Source organism: Balaenoptera ricei, chromosome 15 (genome assembly GCF_028023285.1).
Source record: "Balaenoptera ricei isolate mBalRic1 chromosome 15, mBalRic1.hap2, whole genome shotgun sequence".
Taxonomy (NCBI): Eukaryota; Metazoa; Chordata; class Mammalia; order Artiodactyla; family Balaenopteridae; genus Balaenoptera; species Balaenoptera ricei.
In genome coordinates this window covers 15,826,064-15,852,256 of record NC_082653.1, presented here as the reverse complement: position 1 = coordinate 15,852,256, position 26,193 = coordinate 15,826,064, and the positions used below count along the sequence as shown (strand labels likewise).

The window sequence follows — 26,193 nt, the reverse complement described above, 5'->3', positions numbered from 1 at the left end:
CTGAATCCTGATTCCCCCCACTCACTGGTTGTAGAGACACATTCTTCACCACTCAGAGCCTGGGTTTCCTTTTCGGTGAAGTAGGAATGAACAATGATAGGCCACCCTTGGTGCTGCTGTAAGTATTCAATGAGATGAATGCCTTAGAACAGAATTTGGTGCAGTCAAGTGCTCAACAAATACTGGTGCTTATAAAACAGAAGCAAACAAATCCCCATCTCCTAGCCCATGGCCACATCTGTCCTGCTTGTCCTTCAGGCACGATGACTGCTAAGTAGCAGAGGTGGGAAAGGGAAAGGGGGTTCTGACCACCCACCCATCCTCCTGGGCCTTTGGTGATGACTGAAGCAGCCTTGACAGCAAGCCACCCTGAGGCCGGGTGCAGTGGCCCTGCCATCGGCTCACACTCTGCTCTCCAGAGCTGTGGGCACCGTGACCCAGACACCTGGGGCGCAGGGTGCTGATGACCCAGACCCCACAGGACAACCAGGGGCAGAGGGGAGGAGGAGGAGGGACACCAGCAGCCAGCCTGGAGAGCTTCGCGTTTACGGGGAGGATGCTGAGACCCTGGGTCTGTGATGAAGGAGGCTGGGGAGGGGCGGGGAGGAGAGGCAAGTGTGTTTATGTACTTCTGCACGTAGTCTCCACCTATTACTCATCCAAATTTGTGGGGCATCTCCTGTGGGCCAGGCCCTGTGCTGAGCAGGCACCAAACTCAGTGTCTAGTAGGACAGACAAGACACACATGTGACAAGTAAGACAGACTGCTGGGTGCTGTGGTGGGGGAAGAACAGGCTGTGGAAGCTGCTGATGCAGCCAGAGGAATGGCAGACCTGAGCTGTTCCACTTCCCCTGCCCACTCCCAGGACAGACATTGCCAAACAACCTCAACGCTCCTGCCAGGCCCGGACCGCACTTCAGAATCCTTCTCAACACAGCACTCCAGGAAGCCACTATCAATTAGCTGAAGTTGGCACATGAGATATAGCTTATGTTCTTAGCTGAGATCTGGAGGAAGAATGAGTCAGAGGGTAAAGAGGGAGCAGGGGTAGGAAAGGGAGTGCCAGGTAGAGGGAGCAATGTATGCAAAGATCTGGAGGTGAGACGGAGGGGAGTGTAAGAGGTTCAGTGGTGGAGCAGGGGGCACACAGCTGCGGACTGGGGGAAGCTGACAGAATCCAGAGGAAATAAGTGCTGAGTGACAGACTGTGCAGTTTAGACCAAAAAGGAGACTTGCAGGTATCCAGGCAAGAGTGATGAGTGGCCTCACGGCTGGGGGAGGGGAAGGGAGTGGATGGAGTCAAAGACAACTAGGAGTGAAATGGTAGAGCCCAATCATGGACTGGATACGGAGTGCGAGAGAGCAGGAGGTGTCTGGGAGAGTCGTCTGGTTCGGGCAGCTGGGAGATGGTGGCGCTGTGCACTCAGAAAGCACAGCAGACGCTGCTGCTGTTCCCCACATCCCCTGATTCTCACCATGTCCGTGCTCAGTGACTTCTAACTGTTGGCACCCTCACTCCTCTGGCCATGTTTCTCTGGCCCCCAAGAAATTTCTCTGGTCTCCAGGGCCCTCGTTGCCACAGGAAGGGCAGGAGAGTTAAACGTGAACATCCATCAACCAGTAATCGATGAGAGTGGGAGTATAAATACCCCAGCTCCCTGGCCTCCCAGGAAATGACTCTCAGGCACCTGTTCCACACTGACTCCTAGAGTCCCCATCAGGATTAAGCTCCAGATGCCCACAGTGGCAGCTGGCTTCTCAACACACATGTTATTGGATGCCTCCCCTGCCCTATCTCCCTTATGGGCCCCTCCACCATGGTTTTCCAGAATCACCTTCCAAGTAAACTGCTTGCACTCAAATCCATGTCTTGGGTCTGGTTCTGGGGAACCCAAACTGAAGCAGATGGTCACCAGGGAGTATCTCAGGATTGATGAGGGGTCTGGGGAGGTACTCATGGTCCTTTCTCAGGGGGCTTGAATCCTTGCCCTTTATCTAGGGGAGACGGGCCTGCTTGGGGCAGGGGTGGGAGTGGGAGCTTGGATGGTTGCCCAACCCATAACTGTTCGCTTCCATCCTTAACATACAGAACCAAATTTTCAATCAGGCAGAAAGGGGCATTGGAAAAGAAAACCCCTCCCCAGTCCCAGGGGATAAACCAGGATCGGTCCACCATGCTGAGGCCTGCGGAGGGAAAAGACAGACTCGTTGAGCCACCAAACCATCCTGGAAGCATCCACCTCCAGAAATCTTGACAGACGCAGCCATTAAAGGAGGGAAAGAGTCGAGTAGAATGGTTAAGGGCAGACTCCAAATGCTAGATTTGAATCCCCAAAATTGAAGTCACTTACTGGCTGTGTGACCTTGGGCAAATTAATTAACCTCTTTTGGCTTTCATTTCCTCACCTGTAACATGAGGATATTAACAGTTCCAGGGTTATCAGGTTATTGGGAGAATTAAATGAGTCAATACGTGTAAAAACACTTAGCACAGTGCCCGCATGTAGCAAGTGCTCTGTATAGTGTTAGCTCTAGAACATTACTACCGTTAAGCCAGAGCGTCTCAACCTTAACCCACGAACCACCTGGGGATCTTGTTAGAAGCCTGAGATGAAGCCAAAGCAATCTTGAAAAAAAAAAAAAAAAACAGAGTTGGAGGAATCAGACTCCCTGACCTCAGACTATACTACAAAGCTACAATAATCAAGACTATATGGTACTGGCACAAAAACCGAAATATATATCAATGGAACAGGATAGAAAGCCCTGAGATAAACCCACGCACCTGTGGTCAACTAATCTAGGACAAAGGAGGCATGGATATACAATGGAGAAAAGACAGTCTCTTCAATAAGTGATGCTGGGAAAACTGGACAGCTACACGTAAAAGAATGAAATTAGAACACTTCCTAACACCATACACAAAAATAAACTCAAAATGGATTACAGACCTAAATGTAAGACTGGACACTATAAAACTCTTAGAGGAAAACATAGGAAGAACACTCTTCGACATAAATCACAGCAAGATCTTTTATGACCCACCTCCTAGAGTAATGGAAATAAAAACAAAAATAAACAAATGGGACCTAATGAAACTTAAAAGCTTTTGCACAGCAAAGGAAACTATAAACAAGACAAAAAGACAACCCTCAGAATGGGAGAAAACATTTGCAAATGAATCAACGGACAAAGGATTAATCTCCAAAATATATAAACAGCTCATGCAGCTCAATATCAAAAAAACAAACAACCCAATCCAAAAATGGGCAGAAGACCTAAATAGACATTTCTCCAAAGAAGACATACAGATGGCCAAGAGGCACATGAAAAGATGCTCAACATCACTAATTATTAGAGAAATGCAAATCAAAACTACAATGAGGTATCACATCACACCGGTTAGAATGGGCATCATCAGAAAATCTACAAACAATAAATGCTGGAGAGGGTGTGGAGAAAAGGGAACCCTCTCGCACTGTTGGTGGGAATGTAAACTGATACAGCCACTATGGAGAACAGTATGGAGGTTCCTTAAAAAACTAAAAACAGAATTACCATATGACCCAGCAATCCCACTACTGGGCATATACCCAGAGAAAACCATAATTCAAAAAGACACATGCACCCCAATGTTCATTGCAGCACTATTTACAATAGCAAGGTCATGGAAGCAACCTAAATGCCCATCGAAAGACAAATGGATAAAGAAGATGTGGTACATGTATACAATGCAATATTACTCAGCCATAAAAAGGAACAAAACTGGGTCATTTGTAGCGACATGAATGGACCTAGAGACTGTCATACAGAGTGAAGTAAGTCAGAAAGAGAAAAATAAATATCGTATATTAAGGCATATATGTGGAATCTAGAAAAATAGTACAGATGAACCGGTTTGCAGGGCAGAAATAGAGACACAGATGTAGAGAACAAATGTATGGACACCAAGAGGGTAAAGTGGGGTGGGGGATGAATTGGGAGATTGGGATTGACATATATATATACTAATATGTATAAAATAGGTAACTAGTAAGAACCTGCTGTACAGCACAGGGAACTCTGCTTCACTGTACAGTAGAAACTAACACAACACTGTGAAACAACTATACCCCAATTAAAAAAAAAATCTTTTGAAACTTGTTTAAAAATAAATAAATAAAAATACTACCTTGCTAAATAGCAAAAGAAAAAAAAAAGAAACCTGAGATGATGCATTTCTTTTTATTCTTTTTTTTGGCCATGCCACGTGGCATGCAGGATCTTCGTTCCCCGACCAGGAATCGAACCTGTGCCCCCTGCAGTGGAAGGGTGGATTCTTAACCACTGGACTGCCAGGCAAGTCCCAAGAGATGCTGCATCTCTAACAAGCTCCCACGGGATGCTGCTGGGCCGTGGGCCACACTTTGAATAGCAAGGGCTAAAGCCACTGTAACTGGTATCGTGTAGCCTGGAGCCCAAGCATTGTCACAGGCAGAAGGGCCCAACCCTTGTGGGGAGCCCTTGTTCCCCAGCCCTGAGAGCTGGCTGCAGGCAGCATTTCCAAAGTTCTCTGTGCCTGCCCTTTGCATCTCTCACCACACTGCTAGTTGCGTGGTCAGTGGAAGGCAGGGTCTCTGAGATGCCCGGCCCAATTGTCTGGCACACTGTAGGTACTACATGAAAATCCACTGTAGGTGCTAAATGAAAACCCCTGTGCCCACTTGCAGGAATAAACACACCTGGCAGCACCAGGGGCTGCAGGCTGGCGGGGGCTCCTCAAACATGCCGGCTCCCTGTAAGCTTCAGCTGGGCTGGCAGGAGCCCAGGGGGAGGACGGTCACACCCCCTCCCATTTCAGAGCCTGGCATCTGGGTCCTGTCAGTGCCCCAAATACCTCCAGAACAAAGAGGAGGCTGACCACAGCTCAGTGTCCCCACCTGTCCCTTCCACTTCCCTTCCTCACCCAGGTGTTGGGGGAAGGGGGTAGCACCTGGCTGGGCTCCACCAAGACTCAGCCCCTCTTGGGAGGGCAAGGCTCTCCCCTCTCCTGGACGAATCACCCTCCAAACCACCTGATCCTTCCTCAACTGCCTCAAGACACCCACTGCAAACCTTTTAATAATCATAATCATCACAGCCAACATTTATCCCGTGCTTATCCTGTGCTAAGCACATTCTAGACACAATTATAATAGGGGTGGCCCACTCTATCTATTAGGATGCAACTGGCCACGGGAGCAAAATACTCAACTTACAGTGGCTGAATCAACAAACAACAATACCAACAGCTAATAATAATAATGCTTGCTATGTGCCAGCCACTGTTCTAAGTGTTCTACATATATTAACTCATTGAATCCTCACAACAAGTCTATTAGTGGTCTGTACTATTATGGACCCCTTTCTATAGATGAAGAAACTGGGACCAGAGAGGTAAAGTAACTTCCCTAAAGCCACACAGCTCTTAAGCAGCAGAAATGAGGCTAAAACCAGGGTTGTCCGACTCGAGTCCTGGCTTTGAACACGTCTGTAATATAGCATACTCTCTGGTCCCTTAAATCACATGACAGCAAATGACAACAAGAGGCACCTCCTAAGCACCTGTCGTGTGCAGGCATCATCTCATTTCTTCTTCACGACACCCTCCTATGCTGCTCCCCTTGGACAGGTCATGTGGTCTCTCCGAGCCTTCAGCTCCTCTTCTGTAAAATGGGAATATGGGTTTGACCCCCTGCTGTTGTTCATTGCACCATGTTGCCGCCCCCGTGACCTGGTCTTCTGACCTGTCTGCAAGGCCAACAGACGAGATGTTTATCCGCCTCCTTAAAGCTTAGAGGACTAGAGACATGCCCAAGGCCATTCAGGGGGTCAGTGGCCAAGCCAGGACTAAGTACCCAGATCTCCTGACCCCCAGAAACTCAGCAGGGACCCACTGCTACCCAGATGCCTAGAATATCTTCCTCCAAGTTTTGCTGCCTTGCCAAGTTTCTTAGGTTAAAGCAAACATTTGTTCCCTTCTTCTTCGTCCTCCTCCTCTCCCTCTCCCTCCCGCCTGTCCTCCTTGCCTGTCCTCCTTCTCGTCTCGCCCTCCGGAAAGTCTCCCTAGGAGGTGGGTGGACCAGCAGCATCCGCCAAGGCAAGGCCATTCAGAGACCGGAGACGCCCCGTTTAGGAGGGGCGGAGGGGGAGAAGGCTTTCAGGTGGCAGAGCCCCCAGCTGCGAGGCAGGGCCAGAAACAGGAGGGGGGCAGAAGGTGGCAGCTGAGCCCCAGCCCCACCCCCCAGAGGCCTGGCTGGGTGTCTGGCCTTGGACAAGCCACTCAGCCAGGACTGTCCAATGGAACTTCCTATGATAACGGAAACGGTCGACGTCTGCACAGTCCGATACAGTTGGTGCTGGACACATGCTGCTACTGAGCACTTGAAATATGGCGAATGCAACAGACGAAAAGAATATTTAATCTTAATTCATTTACATTTAAATAGCCACATTCGTCCAGGGTCTATCACACTGGACAGCAGGGCACTTAACTTTTCCAAGCCCCAGTCTCCCCTTGTGCTTGACAAGGATGGTGATACCCCTGTCCTCCTTGGCCGAGGACGGCTGAGACAATGAAGCGATGGGGTGCTGTGGTACAAGCCCCGGCTGAGAGTCGGGACTCCTGGGTTCCAGACCTATTAACGTGCTGTGTGATCCAGGCCAAGCCCCACAACCTCTCTGAGTGCCCTGGTCATCTGTACAATGAGGAAGTCACTTTGGATCAAAGTTTCCTTGCCAGGGATGGGGTTTAGGAGAATGTAGGAACCTGCTATAGTTACACGAAGTGTGTTTGTATGACTGTGCGTGTAAGAATGAGTGTCTGTGGGAGCTTCCCTGGTGGTCCAGTGGTTGAGAATCCGCCTTCCTATGCAGGAGACGCAGGTTTGATCACTGGCCGGGGAACTAAGATCCCACATGCCTCAGGGCAACTAAACCCGTGCACCACAACTACCGAGCCCAAGCACCTCAACTAGAGAGCCCACGTGTCGCAAACTACAGAGCTCACGTGCAGCAACAAAAGGTCCCGTATGCCGCAACGAAGATCCGCGTGCCACAACTAAGACCTGATGCAGCCAAAAAAATAAGTAAATAAAATTTAAAAAATTTAAAAAAAAAAGTGTTTGTTTGTGTTAGGGTGCATATGTGTATATTTATCAGGGGAAAGCAGGCTCAAAGCTTTCCCAAAATTCTCAGAAGGGTCCATGATTGTTCCAACAATGAGAGCCCCAGTCTAGATTGGTCTTCTCCCAGGGGAGCCTTTTAAAAATGGAATTCCCAGGCTCCACTCTCAAGGAGTGTGATTCAGCAGCTTGGACTTGGGGCCCTGAGATCTGTATTTGTAGCAAGTTCCCAGCGATTCTGATGTACAGCTGGGGGAGAGAAACACAGGCAAGGAGCCAGTTGGACCTAATGTTTTATGACTTGATGTGTGTGAAACTCCTCATCAAGCAGTAGTACATATTTTTAAAAACCAATTGGGATTTAAGGAACTAAGAGAGTAAAGAGGAAATAACAACGATCCTAACAAAACCCCTTCCAACCCCCTTCTTCATTTACTGACACTGCTTTGCCAGCCACTGTGCCATGTGCTTTATAAATATTAACCCATTTAATCCTCATAACACCCCCTATGAGGTTGGTAGTATTGTCCCCATTTTACAGACGAGGAAACTGAGGCACAGACAGGTGACCTGCTCAGGATCACACAGCCAGTGAGCGGTGGAGCCAGGATTGAGATCTAGGCAGTTGGGTACCAGAGTCCATGCTCCATCACACTCCCTCAGAGCATCCTTGCTTCATCACTTCCTTCTGAGGATGAGGATGACCCAGGAGCCCTGAGTTAGCACCGCTCCCAACCTGAGGCTGACCCAGGGATCCTGGAGGGCGCTGCTCTGTCCCTCCCACCCCATCCCACGCCCAAGACAACTGCGGGCCCCACACTCACTTGCCCTCAGAGCCGTAGCTGTTCATGCTGTCCTCGATGGACTCGTGGCTGGCCTGGCGCAGCGTCCTGCTGGGCATCTCCACCGCCAGGCCCGTCTCCGTGCTCCTCTGGATGGCCCCCTTCAACCTCCGGCTGTCCCCTTCTGGGCAGAGTGGCCAAGAGAGATGGGGGGAAAGACATGGGGTGGCAGGGGACAGAGAGACCAGTCCTCTGGTTAGTGTTTCAAAGGCTGGTGGCGGCCCAGCTTCGGCCTCTACCATCCCCATCCCCAGTCCATCAACCTCCTCCCACCACCAGCCTCACCTGCACCCATCCTCCCTGGGGCAACCCTGCCCTTTACACCCACCCAACAAACAGAAATCACATGAGTTCTCTTAGCTGGCAGATTCATTTACATGTACTTTTTTTTTTAAATTGAAGTATAATTGATTTAAAATACTGTGTTAGTTTCAGGTGTACAGCAAAGTGATTCAGTTATTTTTTTTCAGATTATATTCCACTATAGGTTGTTACAAGATACTGAATATAATTCCCTGTGCTATACAGTAAATCTTTGTTGCTTATCTATTTTACGTATTGTAGCTTGTATCTATCTGTTAATCCTATCCTCCTAATTTGTCCCTCCCTCCCTCCCTCTCCAATTTGGTAACCATAAGTCTACGTCTGTGAATCTGTTTCTGTTTTGTATGTAGATTCATTTGTATTATATCTAGATTCCACATATAAGTGATATCATATAGTATTTGTCTTTCTGTCTGACTTCACTTAAGTATAACATTCTCTAGGTCCATCCAACATGTACTGTTTCTTGAATTCACTTCTTCCCTGCAATCTTCTCCAAATCATTTCCCTCCTTCTCTTCAGCTACTATTTACCAAGCACCTACTATGTGTCATATTCTCTGTCAAGTGCTTTTCATGGATTTAGACCGGGGTTTCTCCACCTCAGCACAACTGGCAATGTGGATGCATTATTGCTTAGCTGTCAGGCACTGTCCTGTGCATTGTAGAAGGTCCAACAGTATCCCTGGCCTCTACCCACTAGATGCTAGTAGCACCCTCCCTCCAGTTCAGTCATGGCAGTCAAAAATGTCTCCAGACACTGCCAAATATCCTCTGGGGGGGGGGGGGGAGCAAAAATCACCCCTGATTGAGGACCACCGATTCAGACCACTGGCACCCTGCCCAGGTTTAAATCCTGGATCTCCTTCTATTGGCTGTGAGACCTTGGGCAAATTACTCGTCTCCCTGTGCCTCCATTTCCTCGACTGTAAAATGGGAGAGCAGGGTTATTATGAGGACGATGGCCCTCTGCCCTTCTATTCCCTCTCTCTGATCATCCTCTCCCATCAGAAGCTCACACCTTCGCTTCCACTCCGTGATCAAACGTTATCTTATCCAAGCTCTCCTTGATCATCCCCTGGCCCCTCCCACCCCCGGCCCCTCTCCACCCAGCGCCCTGCTTTGGCTTTCTTCCTGACACTTACCACCCCGACATGTTCTACACTACTGGTCTATTGACTAGCTTCCTCCACGCAGAAGGTAAACCCCGTGACGGCAATGCATTTCACTGTGTAGCATGTTGAAGCCCCAGGGCTGAGAACACAGTCCAGCCATTGTAGGTGCTTAATTAATAACTGCTGGATGAATGGGTGTCTGCCCTGAGACTGGTCTTAATCCTCAGCCGCCCAGGAAGTGGCTGCTCCTGCCCTCCCAGCTTTCGCACCAAGAACTTGGGATTAAGGCACAGAGAGTAAGGGACTGGTCTGTGCCGTAGAGTCAGAAGGCGGGGGTGGGGACGTGAGGCGGCGTTTGACCCTGGGATGGTCTCTTGGCTCCGTGCTCCACATCCTTGTGATCATGGCAAGCTTTACGTCTCCCACCACCCTGGAGGGACTGTGGGTTTGCTAGAGGAGGGGGCGGATCTTTAGTGGGACCTTCCCCATCTCCCCACAGAGTCCGGGATGAGCTGACAGACCCCAGGGCCTTCACCAGTGCTCACTGACTGACCCATCAGGGGAGAGAAGTGCCACCCAAACCCCACGATCCTGCTCAGCAAGAGGATGGGAGCTGGGTCTGTGTGCCAGGAAACAGGGCGAGGCCAGGATGCCTCCTACTGGTCTTCTCCTGGCTTCCCTCCTCCCAACTCAACGATGGTGTCCCCTTCCTCCCTGACTTGCAGGCAGACAGACAGACACGTGCACACACACGCAGAGATACAGATGCTCTGTGTGTGCTTCTCAGAGAGTGTGCCCACATGTTTGTCTCCTACATATATCTGCGTAATTCAGACACAGATGTCCACAAACTCAGAAAATCACACACACACACACACACACACACACACACACAAAAACGTGAAAAGACACAGTATGTTAACGTATGTCTAAGTGTCTATATTTGTGTGTTGCCATGGGTCTCCACACATCTGTCATTCTGTGTTTCTGAGGCTAAACGGGCATGTGTGTCTGGGCATGTGCCAGTCACATGCAGACACGTGGCCGTAAGAAGTGTACACCAACCCACTCAAGAAAGCACACAGAGAAACCGACACAGCGCGCGTGTATGTGTGTGTGTATGTGTGTGTGTCACCCTGGGTATTTCTGAACACGTGGGGGAATGTGCGTGTCCCTGTGTCTGTTTCCCATCATTCCACACTTTGTCCTTTCCCTAATTTGTATCTGAAGTCCCCCCTCCCAACATTTCTGTTTCTCTGTGTATAGCAGGGTCAGAGGTACAGAAAGACTCAGAAACGCAGACATGCTCACTCAGAAACACAGACTCACTCACAGGCACAGAGAGACATCCCTCCAACACACACACACACACACACACACACACACACACACACACACACACACAAGCGCAGTCACCTCCAAGGACAACCCCCTCCTTACAGTGGGGATACAGACCCACAACCTGGTTACCCTGTAGGCAGGCTGCAGATACCTTGCCTGGGACCTTCCCCTCCCTACCGAGCCCTGTTCTGGAGCCCCACACTGGCTCATCCTCACTCAGCAAGGTCTGACACATTTCTCCAGGAAGAAGGAGGACCAAAGCATGACAAACAACTCAGTCCCTAAGGGGGCTGGGCGGGGGGAGGTTTGGACAAGTATGGTTCACATCTGTGTAGCACTCGACAACCCCAAAGCATTTCACATCCAGTACCCGCCGTGGGCCTCAGAAGAGCCCTACCGCAGCACGCAGGTGAGCCTAGCTTTGCAATCAGGTGGCCCAGGCAGAGTCCCAGCTCTGCAGCCAGTAGCTGTGGGACCTCAGGCAAGTCAGGCAGCACCGTGACATGCCACCTTCCCCCCCTCGAGAGTCCCCAATCTGGGGACCACCGCTGTACCCAACCATACCACACACAGTGCCACCAACTAACCTTGTCCATCCAACCCTTCCTTTTGTCATCTCTTGCTGACTCAGTGATGTCCCCAGAGTGACTGTCCCAATGCTTTCCCATCTCACCTTCTCCCACCCTCACTGGGACCTCCTCCCACCATCTGTCCTCTCTGGGCCTTGAATCTACCACCTCTCCATCTTCTGGCTCCTTCCACCCCTCCTGCAAGCCTACGCAAGGCTTCACTTCCTTCCCCACTCCCTTCAATTAACACACTCCTTCAGAGAACAGCCTCTGGCCACCATATGCCCAACCGCAGGACTGACTACACCAGTCTCCAATGGCGGCTCATGACCATGCACAAGGGCCTTATCTCAGCTTCCAACCCCAGAGTATGGCCCTTCTGCTTACTCAACAAGCATTTACTGAGTGCCTTCATGTCTGGTGGGGAGCCCTCCTGAAGATGTTAAACACACTCCCAAGTGCTGGTCTCCACTGACAGTACACACAGGGATGGGAGACCCTGCTTCCGGTCCATAGGAGCCCAGAAACAGGTCCTGGTGTGACCCGCTGCACCGGACAATGTTGATGCTCCGCCCACATCCCCACACATCTCCCTTCTTCCCACTTTCATGAGGTCCCACCACACTGGCTTCTGAAAGCCACTACAGGCCAACTTTTTTGGGGTCTGTTTTTAGATCTTCCTTTGGGCTACTGAGCCCACTTTGCCCCCACACAGGCAGAGGCAGAAGTGCCTGGGAATTTGTGGCCCCCAAGCCCCTTAATCAAAGCCTAAATGGAACAAGAGAATGAACCCTCGGGTCCTTTGCCTCAGGTCAGAACAACTCTGGGGCATAACCCAGGCTCACGAGGAAGACTGCAGGAGGGGCTGAAGCCGCCCTCTGTGGGATCTGCCCAACAGCACATCCCTGCTTGTTTCCTGGGTCCCCAGCCTCCTCAGGGAGCACTTCCTTTGTACGCCACCTGCACACGAATCTCATCTCTGGGCCCTTTTGGGGAAACTTGACCTAAGACACCTGGCTTAGCTGGCATCTTAAGGAACTCAAGGTTCAAAAAAAGTTGCACAGGTGGGGGTTCCAGCATCACAGTGAAAATACCATTCCCTCCAAGAAGTGTGGTGATAAAAAGATCAGCTGCACAACAATGCAGGCATGGAAGGGGGCACACTTTCTGAAGGGATAGTTAAGGGATCAGACAAGACGCTCCTTTGTCCATGGTTATCCTAAGGCTCCATTGGAGAGGCCTGAAGTTTGAGTCCTGTAAACTTTGGGTACCAACTGTGAGACTGCCCTCAAGGCTTGCCACTGTGATGTACAAGTAAATGGAGTGTGGATGACCTATTTTTGGCTACCCACTCCCACTTGCTGTACCATGTGGGTTCTAAGTCCCTCCTCTCTCACCTGTGCTCAGAGTGTGTGTGTGTGTGTGTGTGTGTGTGTGTGTGTGTGTGTGTGTGTGGCAGGGGGTGGGTAGGCATCTGGCAAAAGGTGTGTGGACAACTGGAGTCCCACCCAAACACAGCAACAACTTGGGATACCAACACCAGTGTGTGCCAAGCACACACCTGATGGAGCGTACAGAAGAGGGAGCACGAGTGGGGTGATCCCTGCCTCCATGGAGCTCACAGTTCAGAGGCGGAGGCAGACATTAAACAGATGATCACACTGATTAATCACAAGTGTGTTAAGGGCTTTGCGGAGCAAGTAAAAGACGTAATGATAGCACCCACTGGCGGCCCAGTGGGAGGGAGACTAATGTAGGCTGACTACTTCATCCTTTGAATGACAGTCACTTCAGATCCCTCCCTTGGCCTCTGTGATAGTGAATTCTAGTAGATCCCCTCCCATCTCTGACCACTGCCGCCATCCCTACACATTAAGCCCTCGCTCTCCAGTCCTTGGGTTCTTCCTCTCTCTCTAGAGCCTTCCCCTCGCTGATTTCATTCCCTCCCACATGAGGACCGCCCTAAGCAAAGGAATCCTATGCCTCAATCTATAGCCCTTAACTCTGTCAAGACCAACACTTCCAACTGCATTGTGGACAGCGCTACCTGGATGGTGAGCTGGGTCCTTGAACACAGGCTGGCCAAAACTAAACCCATCCCACTTCCCCCGTCAAATCCTCTTATGTTCCCACTTCTCCCAGCCACAGACTCAGAACCCCCGAGGACCTCTCTGACTTTTCGCCCTTTCTCATTAGATGCCAGGTCGTATAAAGTCTTTGCCCTTAACATCTCTTATCTCTCTCCCTTTCTGTTCATTTCCACAGCCAACCACCCTAATTACCCCAAGTCTAAACTATTTTAATAGCCTCCTAACTGGTCTCTCTGCTTCCAACCCACCCACTCAGCAAGTCATTAACAGATTAACTATCTTAAAATACCACTTCAGACCAAGATATTCCCTTCCTAGTAATTTATAAATTCACAAATAGTCAGAAAAGTACACCAAGCTATGCATGAAGAGGTTCCCCACAGCATCATTTACACCAATGAAATGCTGAAGTTAACTATCTGTCAATAGGAGATGGGTTTACTAAGTGACACATCCCCATAATAAAATACTGTGCAAGTGTCAAAAAGAATCATCTAGACCTACAACTACAGTGATACAAAAGATGGCTTCAACATACTGTGAAGTTAAAAAAGCATGTTGCAGGACACCATGTAAAACATAAGACCATTTTTGTAAAGCTATAGATAATGTAGCTTTATCTTTCTCTTCATGCACAGACACAGAAAAATCTGGGTGGATATGACCCACACCATTAATGGGGAATAACTGTAGGGAGAAAGATTGCCTGAGAGTGTGTGTGGAAGATTATTTTTTGTAACTTTAGTCTAAGTATAAGATATATACAGAAATGTACACAAACCTTTAGTGTACAGCTTGATGGATTTTCACAAAGTAAACACATCCATGTAACCAGCAGCCAAATGAAGAAGCAGCATTACCAGGATCCCCAAAGCCCACTTGTGCCCAGTCTTCCAGGCTCTATCTCACTCCACAAGGGTGGCCACTATCCTGATCTCAAACATCAAATATTTTGCCTGTTTTTAAACTTTATATACAAAGCATGGCCTTCAGTGGGGGCGCGGTGCTCGCTTCTCCTGCTCAGTATTATGTGGACTGTATGAGATCCATCCACATTGTTGTGTGTAGTTGTAGACTGCTTATTATCACTGCTATAAAGTATTCCACTGTATGAACACGTCGTTCCACAATCTACTTATCCACTGTACTGCTGACGGGCATCTCATTTTTTTCCAGGTTGGGGCTATTAGAAATAATGCTGTTTTAGTGCATGGCCTTTGGTGAACATTTGTACCTGTGTCTCTCGGAGATATACCTAAGGGCGGAAATATACCTAACGGCTGGGTCATAGGGCAGGCATCTGTTCGGCATTAGCAGATGCTGCCAAATGCTTTTCCAAAGTAGTTGTACCAATTTACACTCCAATCAGCCCATTGGGGAGATTTTATTTCTCTTTTGTAGGCTGCTGTGTCTTCTGAATGTTTTATAGCTAAATGTATTAATTCTAGAACGTAAATGAAGGTAAAATATAAATTTATAAATAAATCATGACTTCATGCCATGATTCTATTTAAAACCTTAGAATAGCTCTCCACTGCCCATCAAATGAGCTACCCCCTTCACACTCAGGCATTCACGACTCTCCATCACCTGATTCCCTCCCCATCTGCTCCTGGCTCCCCTCTCAGTCTCTGCACTCCAGCCCAGCCAGGCACCTCTTTGCTCCATGTACATCCTCAGTAACTGCCTCATCCCCATTTTCTCTCCTTTACTTTCCTGCCTTCCTAACCTTCCCTATCAAAATTCTGACCATACTCCAGAGTTAAGTTTTAAATAACAGTTTATCAGAAACTTGCCAAACTCTTAGGGCTGTTATGAGGATTAAATATAATAAGGTAATGTAATAATATAATGACATTTAATCCTCAGGACATCCTAGGTGGGCTGTGGCACACAGTAAGCACTCAATAAGGTGGCTGTTATTAATATTATTACCGTTGTGCCAGATGCTATGCCAAGTGTTTTACATAGGCATCTTCTCATTTTAATTCTCACAATAAGTTGTGAGATAGTTCCTACCCCATTTTATAAGGTAAGAAAATGAGGATAAGGAAGGTTAAGTAACTTTCCCAAGGACACACAAAGCTACTAATGGCAGAACTAGAATTCAAGCCCATGTCTTTCTGACTCCAATAACCATGTTTTTAATGAACCACTAAACTAAACTCACTGTACTCTATCACAGAATTTAAATGCCGTCTCTTCCACAAACCCTTCTCTGATCAGACTCCTTGAGTCCCAGGGGCACTTTATCTTCACCTTCATTAGGGTATCTATTCCACTGCACCTTGAAACACAGTCCTTGGTCAACCTACTGATTTCTCTGTCTACCGTGTAAGCTCACTCAGCCGTCATTTCCCTTCCGCACCACGGACAGCACCCAGCATTGCCCATCCCACTAACAGCGTTTAATTGAATTGCTTTTATTTTTAGGATGTGTCTTCAAGAAAAGTGCAAATTCTCCAGTGAAGAAAACAAGTAAGTCTCATTCAGTTGTCCATAACTGAATACGAATGTGTTTAATGTACCTTCTCCCAAAAGCAAGTATTCATAAAGGAACAGGATAATAAAATGATAATAAATGATTAGATGACATTACTTTTAGCACTTACCCTTTACCAGACACTATTATATACATATAATATTTTTATATATAGTATTTCATATACATGATGTATTAAATTAATGTAAATTATAATATGTAAATTATAACTTTATAAATGTATATTTGTTTACATATGTTTTTATATATGTTTATGCATATATAAAATTGAGCCATAACTCTGAGAGTCAAGTATCATTACCCTAATTTTACAAAAAGGAACCAGGCTCAACGCAGTTCAGCAACTTGCCCAAGGTTACACCAGACAAGAGAGTGCTAGGTTTTAAATCCAGATCTTTGTAAAAACAGATCTTACACTCTTAACCACTAGAGATCTCAGTAACGTGGTGGTGGAAGGGAGAGGAGGGAAAGAACACTACCATTCTCCACTTCGACATTTCATCCAAAATGAGTCTTTACAGCTTTGTTTTCTAGATGAGGAGCCCAAAGCTGAGAGAGGTTATATGACTTGCTGCAGGTCCCCAGGCTCTAAAATCCCTAACCACGTCACTGACCGGAGTATCATCTCGTTTCTGTGAGTGTCCTCCTCCAGGTCCACATCACAGCCTGTGAAGCCCTCCAGACACAAGAGCTCTGGGTCAGTGGGCTACTTCAAAACAGGGTGATCCCCTGGGGCTCACTGCTTTCCCTTCCCACGGCCACTGCCCTTCTTGTCCCTCCAAGATAAATACTCTGGAGGCTACTGCCTCTTCTTCCTCCATGGTCAGCCTCTTTCTGGCCTAGCTATTCCCAATGACTTCAAGCGTCACATGTCTCCCCTGCCCGGGTCTTAAAACTCATCTGAAAGCCAAGGGCTGAGTTGACATGCAGGCACTCAGGCCTCCATAGCCCTGATGCTGCCTTTGGCTGTATCTCCAAGGACAGGCCAAGGAAGCACAAACCCTGAGTGAGAACCCTTTACCTTCCCCCTCTTCTCTCCAGAGCTGTCAATATCTGCCTTCCCTTAAAATCAGAGAAAATTCCTTTTGGAGGGAACTTAGGGGTCGTCTAAACCAAGGCCTTCCTTGTATAGAATGGCAACTGAGATCCAAGAGGGACATGAGGTAATGACCATGTTGGCATTAGGATTCAGGTCTCCTCACTGCCAACCTCTCAGCTCCATTTCACAGTAAACAGCCACTCACGACTATTTCTGAAGCATTCAGGAAGCAGCAAAGCCCAGTGGTTAAAAGCACGGATGATGGAGTCTGATGGCCTGGGTTGTAAAGCTGGCCCCAGTCACATTAGTAGTAGTGCTATCTTGGGCCAGTTACTTAACCTCTCTGTGTCTCACTTTCCTCTTCTTCTTCTTCAAAAAAAAATGGAGAATGTAATTTATGTGCCTCATAGGAGGTCTGTGAGGATTAAATTAGTTAATACTTTTTTTTAAAGTACTTAGAATAGGGCCTGGCACATAGTAAGCACTATTTAGTACGTGACATATAAATATTTGTTAATTAATTAAGTAAACTGTCTCCATGCCTCCTTTGGGGACACAAATTTGAGCCTGCTCTGCATCACCAAGTTCAGAGCTCACATCCCCACCTACTCTTGCCTGGATGACTGTAAGAGTCAATTAACTCAGAGGCTCCCAAGCACCTGCTCAGAGGCCAGTGCGAGTCTGACAGTTTGGAATATGCTGGGAACTTAGTTAAAATACAGATTCCTTGGTCTTCTGTCCTGGGGATTCTGGTTCAGTAGGTCTAGGGTAGGGCTCATGAATCTGTAGTTTTAGAAAATCCCCTGGTAACTCAAGTACTCGGCCAGGTGGTCAGCCCCTACTCTAACTGGTGTCCTCTTCTATCAGTTCTCCACTCTGTGGCCTGCATAAAACCTCCACTGCGGTACCCCATTGCTTGCAGAATAAATTCCAGTGGCCTTAACACACACTGCCTTTCTGACCTGGTCCCAAGTTACATTTCCAGTCTTGTTTTTTTCCCCCTCTCCCCAATGTGCTCTACATTCCATTCACACTGAATAATTCAGGTAATTCCAAATATTCCATGTGACTGGCTACTCCAAATGTCTTACCTATCATCCTACATAGGAAATTCTCAGCATTCTCTTCTCTGGAGAAAGATGCTTTTAAAAACAACTGTTTGTTGAAGCATAATATACAAAGTGTACAATTACATAGTATACAACTCTTAAGTATACAGCTTGATGAATATTACGAACTGCACTCATTTACACCAGCACCCGGATCAAGAAACGGAGCATTACCAATGTCCCCAGAAGTCAGTCCCTCATGAGTAGCAGTTACTTCCCCTCCAAGAGTAGCATTATCCTGGCTTCTAACAGCCCAAATTGGTTTTGCCTATTTTGTACTTCTATATACATAGAATCATCTAGTATATACTCTTTAGTATCTGACTTCTTTCACTCAACATTATGTTTGTGAGATTTACCCATGTTGATTGTTTCATTGCAGTTCATTCATTCTTGTGGCTTTATTGTCTTACATTGTGTGAATATATCAAAATTATTTTTATTCTTTCTACTGTTGATGAGCATTTGGGTAGTTTCCAGTTTGGCGATATTACACATAGCTCTGCCAGATACAATCTTGTGCATGTCTTTTGGTGACCATCTGTGTACATCTCTTCTGGGCACATACCTAGGAATGAAATTACTGGGTCACAGGATACGCATTTGACATGCTCTTTAAACGGGTTAAGCAAGATGTGGACTGGAAAGTAAGACGTAGATTATCCTTCAGCAGGAAGCAATACTCTGAAACGATGAGGCTCAGGACTAGAATATTTTAGGAAGGAGACTGAGAAAACTGTCAACTGTCTATTTGGCTTACATTTATATTCCCCAAATGTAGTATTTGTTAAGTCAGTGTATAGAGGGCAGACAGCACCCAGGACAGGAGAGGGAGGAGTGAAAAAGGCCTGGAGCACAGTAGGCATTCAAAAAGTGCTGGCGATTATAATTAACCTCTTCAAGGGTCAGGGGTCAACAGTTCACTGATACCATCTCTCACAAAATTGTCATTATTTCATTGATTCTAAGACACACTTTTCAACATCTCTGAAATTAAGATGTGAATGACAACTGATAGCATGTCATAGTTAAATTCTGACATGTTTTTAATCTCTCTTGGTGGCACATAAAATAACATTGCGACTTGCAATTAGCTGGACATCCAGATGCAGCAGGAACTGTCCGTGGTGCTGACCAGATCCGGGGTCTGGGCTTGCCTGAAACAGAGGTAGCACCTCACAGGGAGCAGAGATCTCAGAACAAAGCAACCCTATCCCCCGTTTGTTTTAAAACCACAGTTCCTTCCCATGGGCTTGCTGATGTCTCAAATTCCACCCTTCCATGTAAAAACAGGAACTCCCACTTACTGGGCTCAGCCAGAACCTATGACAGGTGCTCAGCAGACATTACTTCATCCAAGCCTCACAACCACTAGTGTCTCCATTTTCAGAAGAGAAAGCTGACTCAGGGAGGTTAGTGAACCCAGACCAGAGTGTAATTTTTGCCCTTTAGGCCACTTTTCACTGGGGGTGGCGGGGGGCAGGGTCCCGAAGACCTTTATCCAAGAGGATCTGAAGGGGGAAGAGGGAGAAATCATGAAGACGCACAGATGAAATAGGCAGGCGCAAGGGAGGCAAAGAGCACATGATAGGGATTTGGGAACACTAGACAGGGAGAATTTGAAGATTTGAGAGGATCAACTCGGTAAGGTATATAAATGTGCTTTGCGACTCTACAGGGTTCTGCTCCTGGAAGGAAATGTTATTCTCACTTATCCAGTGAAGTATATATTTACTGAGCTCATTTCCTATACCATGCTTTTCTTGATCTTGCAGATTCTAATAAGACACAGTCCTTGTCCTTAAGGAACTTACAGTTAATAGATGGGGAGAGGAGATGAAACAGATAAATAATTATCATTTATTCAAAAAACTCTTACTAAGTGCCTATTCAGAGCCAGGGCCTGTGCTGGAGACTCCTAACACAGATGAATTAAACCCAGACCTGGCTGAAACTCCCAATCTACCAGGAGTCAGCCAATTAAAGGGGCAATATTAACACAAGGTGTTATAATTACAAGATAGTATAGTTCAAGGGCAAAGATATACACAACATTATGAGAGCCAAGGAGAAGATAATTAATACAGCACTGGAAATAGAGGCAGGGTCTGGGTTGTAGGGAGAATTATTTCAATGCTGAATTATACTTGACTACAAATAAAATAATTAAGATTTTATTGTAGATGGAAGTACTACATTTTGGGTGACCACAACCAAAGGCTATACTGACAAATGGAAAACATGTAGAGAGAGGGCAAAAATGTGGAACCAAAATATAAACTGAGGACAAAGAGTTCTGAATGCAGAGTAAATGCATTTGGGGCAGGGGGAGGTCCTACACTTAGCAGGGATGGCCAGGGGAATGTCATTCACTCTATTCCAGCTCCCGGTCTACCGAGGGCATGGGAAGACTCCAGAGTGGGAAGACTTTCTGGAGAAGGGGCATCTCAGCAATCACTGGAAGGAAGACAATTTACAATTTCCACCAGTTTCCCCAGGAAGCCATTCCCACCAGCTCTTGGGACAAGCTGAGCAAGCACTGGGAGAAGCTGGGTTGTGAGCAAAAGGTACAGTCTATGGTCCCATCTGGCACTAGGAAGCTTCATAATCCACACAGCTTTCAAGGCTTCCAGGATCTGCCCCAAACCTATACTACAAGTCTGACATCATGCACATACCAGGTGTTCCATCCACACTGGATTACTCATCATTCACCAAACAGCCCATGTGCTTCCATCTTCTTAAGAGCACAGGCTCTGGAGTCTGAATAACTGGGTTTGGGACTAGAAGCCCTCTGAGACTATCTGAGTAAACTAAAGAAAGTTACTGAACTTCTCTGAGCCTCGGTTCCCTCAAAAAACAGAAACAGTAATAAAACCCACCTTACTTTGTTATAAGGATTAAATGTATTGGTTAGCTCTCACTAGGTTGTGTTGCACTCACAAGTGACCCCCAAGTCTCAGTGGCTTATAGAACCATGGTTTAGTTCTTGCTCATATTAAATGTCCCTTGTGAGTTAGCTATAGCTCTACTCCATGGATTCTTCTGGAATCCAGGATGAGGAGCAAGCCCTATCTAGGACGTGCTAGTCTCATGGCAGAGAGAAAATAGAAATGAAGGAACCATGAGATAGCTCTTCTAATTACTGCACTCTTCTCTAGGTATATTTCAAAAAAAAAAATTTTTTTTTAATATACAAAAGTAAAGATAAAAATATGCCCCTAATAATGTAAAAAGGCCAAAGGTGTAGGGGAGGTAAGGACGTTCTCTCCCTAGGCACATACATTGGAAAGAGAACTCATCAAGCTACCAAAATGATTTGCTGTAACAGGGCAGCATGTTAGCCTATTATAGCACAAGTCCGCATTAACGTGAAATAAATCTTCTTGTGCCCCTTGTGCGGCTGAACTCAAGAACACAGCATATGGGCATTGACTGTCATGATAAGATAAAGGCACTCAGGGTGCTTTTATCTTATCATGATAAAGGCGGTCTAGTGGTTAGGACTCGGTGCTCTCACTGCCAGGAGCCCAGGTTCGATCCCTGGTCGGGGAACTACGATCCCACAAGCCACATGGCATGGCCAAAAAAAAGAGAAAAATTTTTTAAAAAGATAAAGGCACTCAGTAAATTATAGCCACTATTATCAATAATACTCTGAGATAGACAGCAGCATCCCTAACTCCCAGAAATTCTCAGAAAACTGAGCCTCTGAGAACTGAAGCAGTTTGCCCAAGGTCCCACAGCAAGTGAGTGGTGGAGAGACAATGCAAAACAAACCCATCCTATCCACACACAGAGTTGAACACATATGTTCACAGCAGCATTATTCATAACAGTCAAAAACTGGAAACAACCCAAATGTCCATCAACTGATGACTCCATAAGCAAAATGTAGTAGTATATCCATCTATTGGAATATTATTCAGCCATAAAAAAGAATGAACTACTGACAAATGCTTCAACAGAGATGAACCTTGAAAATATGCAAAATGAAAGAAGCCAGTCATGAAACACCACATATTCTATTTATGTGACTATTTATATGAAATATCCAGAAGAGGCAAATCCACAGAGGTAGAAAAAACAGAGTAGTAGTTGCTAGGGGCTGGGGTGAGGGGGGACTTGAGTGTGACGACTAATGGGTACAGGTTTCTTTTGGGGGCCTGGAGGGGGGAGTGTTCTACAATTGATCGTGGTGATGACTGCATAACTCTGTGAATATAGTAGAACCCACTGAATTGTACACTTTAAATGGGTGAATTGTATGGTATGTGAATTATCTCAGTAAAGCTCTGCGTGTGTGTGCGTGTGTGCGTGTGTGTGTGTGTGTGTGTGTGTGTATCATTTCCCAGGCCCTGCTGTTAACCCTTATTCTACACTGACCCTCACAGAATCAAGGACCCTGTAGTGTCGGGTGAGTAGGCTTTTCAGGTCAGCACTGGCCTCTGCCAGGGGCAGCAAAGGGCTCCAGCTGAGCAAGAGGCCAGCACACAAGGCCTGTTGCAAAGGCCAGACGAGGCCTGGGCTCGGCGGTTGGGACCCCAGGTGTGCCATCTTCAAAGCACCCACATGCGCTCGGATCCCCACAATGGGACATGGATGAAATATGCGGTGGTTACATGGAGCACAGGGGTTGAATTCCTTAATGACAGTCCCACCAGGGCAAACATTCCTCTGTGTCCCTGGACAAGCCTCCCCCCATCAGCAACACCACCTTCCCCGGTCTACACATGGTCAGCTTCCTTCAGAGCCTATCAGACCCAGAAGAACTAGCCAGGACCACCTGAGATCCATTGGTACCAGCTGGAACCACCTGGCACCGTTCCTCATGAGAGCAAACCTACCTTAGATGAGTGGCTCTCGGCACCAGAGGCTGCTGGTGAAGCTGGCCTCAAGCAGCATTCCTTCTCGGTTGCCACTCAACTCATCCAAATCCCATGACTGCTCGAAAACCAGCCCCTCTCAGCACCACTGCAAAGGAGACCAGCTACCCCAGCACCCACCTAACGCTTTCCAGGCGAGAACCTCCCCACACACTCGCTTAATGCATGCTGGGGTCTCATATTCGCTGGATGGAAGTTCCATCCTTTACCTTCGACAGTTTAAACAAATCCCTCCTTTGATGTGGCCTTAGCTGAGCTGCAGAGCAGCTGGGCCCCATCTTGGCTAAGAAGCCTAGGTTTCTTTCTGCTCCCTCAAATGAGAGCAAGGACCATGGTCCTCTTGTAGACTGGCAAGGGTGCCTGGCACTCAGCAAGTACTCCACACACTTTCAGGAAACCAAAGGCTACACTTCCCAATTCCAGCCCTGTGCTTCTCAAACTTTAGCATGCAAATGAATCACCTGGGGATCTGGTTAAAATGCAGATTCTGATTCAGCAGGTCTGGGTGGGGCCTGAGAGTCTGTATTTCTAACAACTCCTAGGTGAGGTTGATGCTGCCGGTCTGCAGCCCACACTCTGAGTAGCAAGACGCTAACCCATTCCACTCACTCTCTTTTCTGATTTCTTTGCCTTTCTCGGTTGTGCAAGGATCCTCTTGGGAAGTTGATGGAAGCTATTCTCACTTTCCTTAGAAAAGTACCTGTCAGCACATACACACAGTACGTTGTATAAAATTTTGAGGCTTGCAGTCCATGGGTTAAAAAACCCTTCCTTTGGACAAACCTTAGTTCTCATGGAAAAGAGGATGCAGTAGGGGACAGAGGGGAAAAAGTCCCAGCGGAGTTAGGACTCCTGGGTCTGGTCCTAGCTCCACTATGGACCTGCAGTGTAAAATGAGACAAGTTTCTGCACCTCTCTGAGCTTCCGTTTCCCCACCATGAGGGGACTGGACTAGATTACGATGATAAACAGGTTTTCTCTTTTTATGCCAACTCTGGTAGCTGTTGCCTAAAATATCCCGCGTTAAGAATTCTTAGACTATGTCTGGATTTGGCAGAAAAGGGTGCTGTGATTGACTGGTGATGCCTGCCATGGTCCCAGGAAAGGGGGGGGGGCTTAATTGATTGGTAATGTCTGCCAAGGTCCCAGGCCTGGAGGGCTATGGGCTTCCTGCCAGGTAACCAGCCTACCTGGAGGCTGGAGAGCCCTTCTAGCTGTGACATTCCAGAACTCATTTGGAGTCATCCCAGATTGGGGAGAGTGAGGTCTGTGCTTGTCCTCAAGGGAGCAGGAAGGGATAATTCTTTAAGCTGCTGGCTTCTCAAACCTGCCACCCTGCAGCCCCCTTTGAGACGAGGTAGCAGAATCCCTGCTCCACAGCAAAGAAGGACAGTGTGTCCTTGCACTCTCATCTTTGGTTATTTTTAACTCCAAGGACAGAGGCGCAGGCAGAAGCTGAAATACGGAAGGGCTGGGCTGCGGCGGGCCACCCAGCCTCCTGAGGGAGGGGAAGCCACCACCCTCCCATCCTCCCAAGATGCTCCATCGTTGGCCAAGTGAAGGTCAAGGCAAGCTGCCAAGGGACCGGGGAAAGTTCCTCACCTCCCATGTGAATCCTTCCACGGCTCCGCCCTTCCTTGGTACAACCACAAACCCTCTGCCAGTTCCTATCCCACCACATCCTGTATCCTGTTCAGTCATGCATCCGGTCCACATACACGTGCCGGGCCTTGTACTAGTGCTGAGGACACAGCATCGAGCAAGGCAGATGGGGGTCCTTGTCCACTGAGCCTTTCCAGTCTAGGGTGGAAGACAGACCACAGACAGGATGGCAGGACAATTGGGTAGTTACAACTGCAGTAAGCGCTTGGAAGAGGACAGGGCTGTGGTCACCCCACCCCCACCCCCAGGCCTACGAGTTCTTCTTCAAGAGCTGGGGTGTTCTTCATCCTTCTGTCCCTGGCACAGAGATTAAGTTGGCACAGAGGAGGGTTCACACAGGGAATACTTATTGATTGGACATATTACACAGGAGACATCGCCTGGGGTTTGAGGATCCCACAGGAGCCTATCTCAGACAGAATGAGATCCATTTGCTCATTCACTCATTCGCCAAGCATTTTTCTGAGCACCTTCTATATGTCAAGTACTGCTCTAGGCACTGGAGCTAAAGCAAGGAACAAAAATAAGGGAAACCATCTGTCCTCCTGAAGCTCCGATCCAGGGGAGGCAAGCAAACACCAAAGTCCACAAGTACATGAAGACACAGAGGGTGATAGAAGGTGATGGGTGCAGGGCTGGGTGTTTTGGTTTTAGACAGAGGTCAGGGAGGCGTCACCATGCTACGTGAAGGAGGTGAAGAAATGAGCCACCTGGATATCTGGGGGGAAAGTGCTCCCAACACAGAGGACACAAACATACAGACCGCAAGTGGATTTACATCTCGTATGTCTGACAAACAAGGAGGCCAGAGCAGCTGGAGCCGAATGAGAAAGGGCAGCGGTCTGAGATGAAGTTGGAGATGACGCGGCAGGTGAGAAAGCACAGACCTGGGGAGACAGGCACACTTTGCATCAAGCCTGGCACACGGTGGATGGAAATGATGGTGATGACGACGATGACGCTGCTGATAAGGCAGCTAGCACGCACCGGGCACTGGCTGTGCGCTGTGTGCTACGCTACACAATTAACATGGACTCATTTATTTGATCCCCACAGCAACTCATGAAATAGCTCCTATACTACCCCCATTTTACAGACGGGGAAGCTGAAGTTCAACAAGGTTTATGCATCTTGGAGGTGGCAGGGCTAGAACCGGAATGCTGGCAGTCTGGGGCCAGAGTCTGATGTCTTCTGATCTTACCAGCCCTGTTGCCCAAGCCCTGTGAGTGAGTGAGTACCAGTTTCCTTCCTTCCCTGAGTTTTTAAACCTTTTGGACTCCTTTACAAATCTTTTGAAAGCTGTTTATCTCTTTTTTAAAAATTCTGGTTTTCTCCAGAAAAAAAAAAAAAAAATAGATGCACAATGACACAACTTGGACATAATTTCAAGAGGTCAAGGTGATGACTTCTGGTCCCAAAAGGAAGCACGTTATATACATTTGTAGCTAAAGCAAGAATTGTCAGAGTTGTCCAAAGAGGCAGGAGGAGAACATGTGTTCCTACTTCTACAATTTGTCAAGAGCCTACTGGGAGTGAGGCACTTAAGAGATTCGCGGTATTTCATTTAACCC

At 47.5% G+C, this 26,193-nt stretch overlaps 1 protein-coding gene across 2 annotated transcripts in view; it reads right to left on the bottom strand.

Moving 5' to 3' along the window:
* RIMS4 (regulating synaptic membrane exocytosis 4) overlaps positions 1–26,193 on the bottom strand; it is a 60,782-nt gene that overhangs the window by 12,409 nt on the left and 22,180 nt on the right. Inside the window, exon 2 of one of the 2 annotated variants that reach the window (XM_059897044.1) lies at positions 7,968–8,109. In XM_059897044.1, coding sequence (XP_059753027.1) covers positions 7,968–8,109 — 142 coding nt within the window. The remainder of the gene's footprint in view (positions 1–7,967; positions 8,110–26,193) is intronic. The other variant, XM_059897043.1, reaches the window with a different exon arrangement.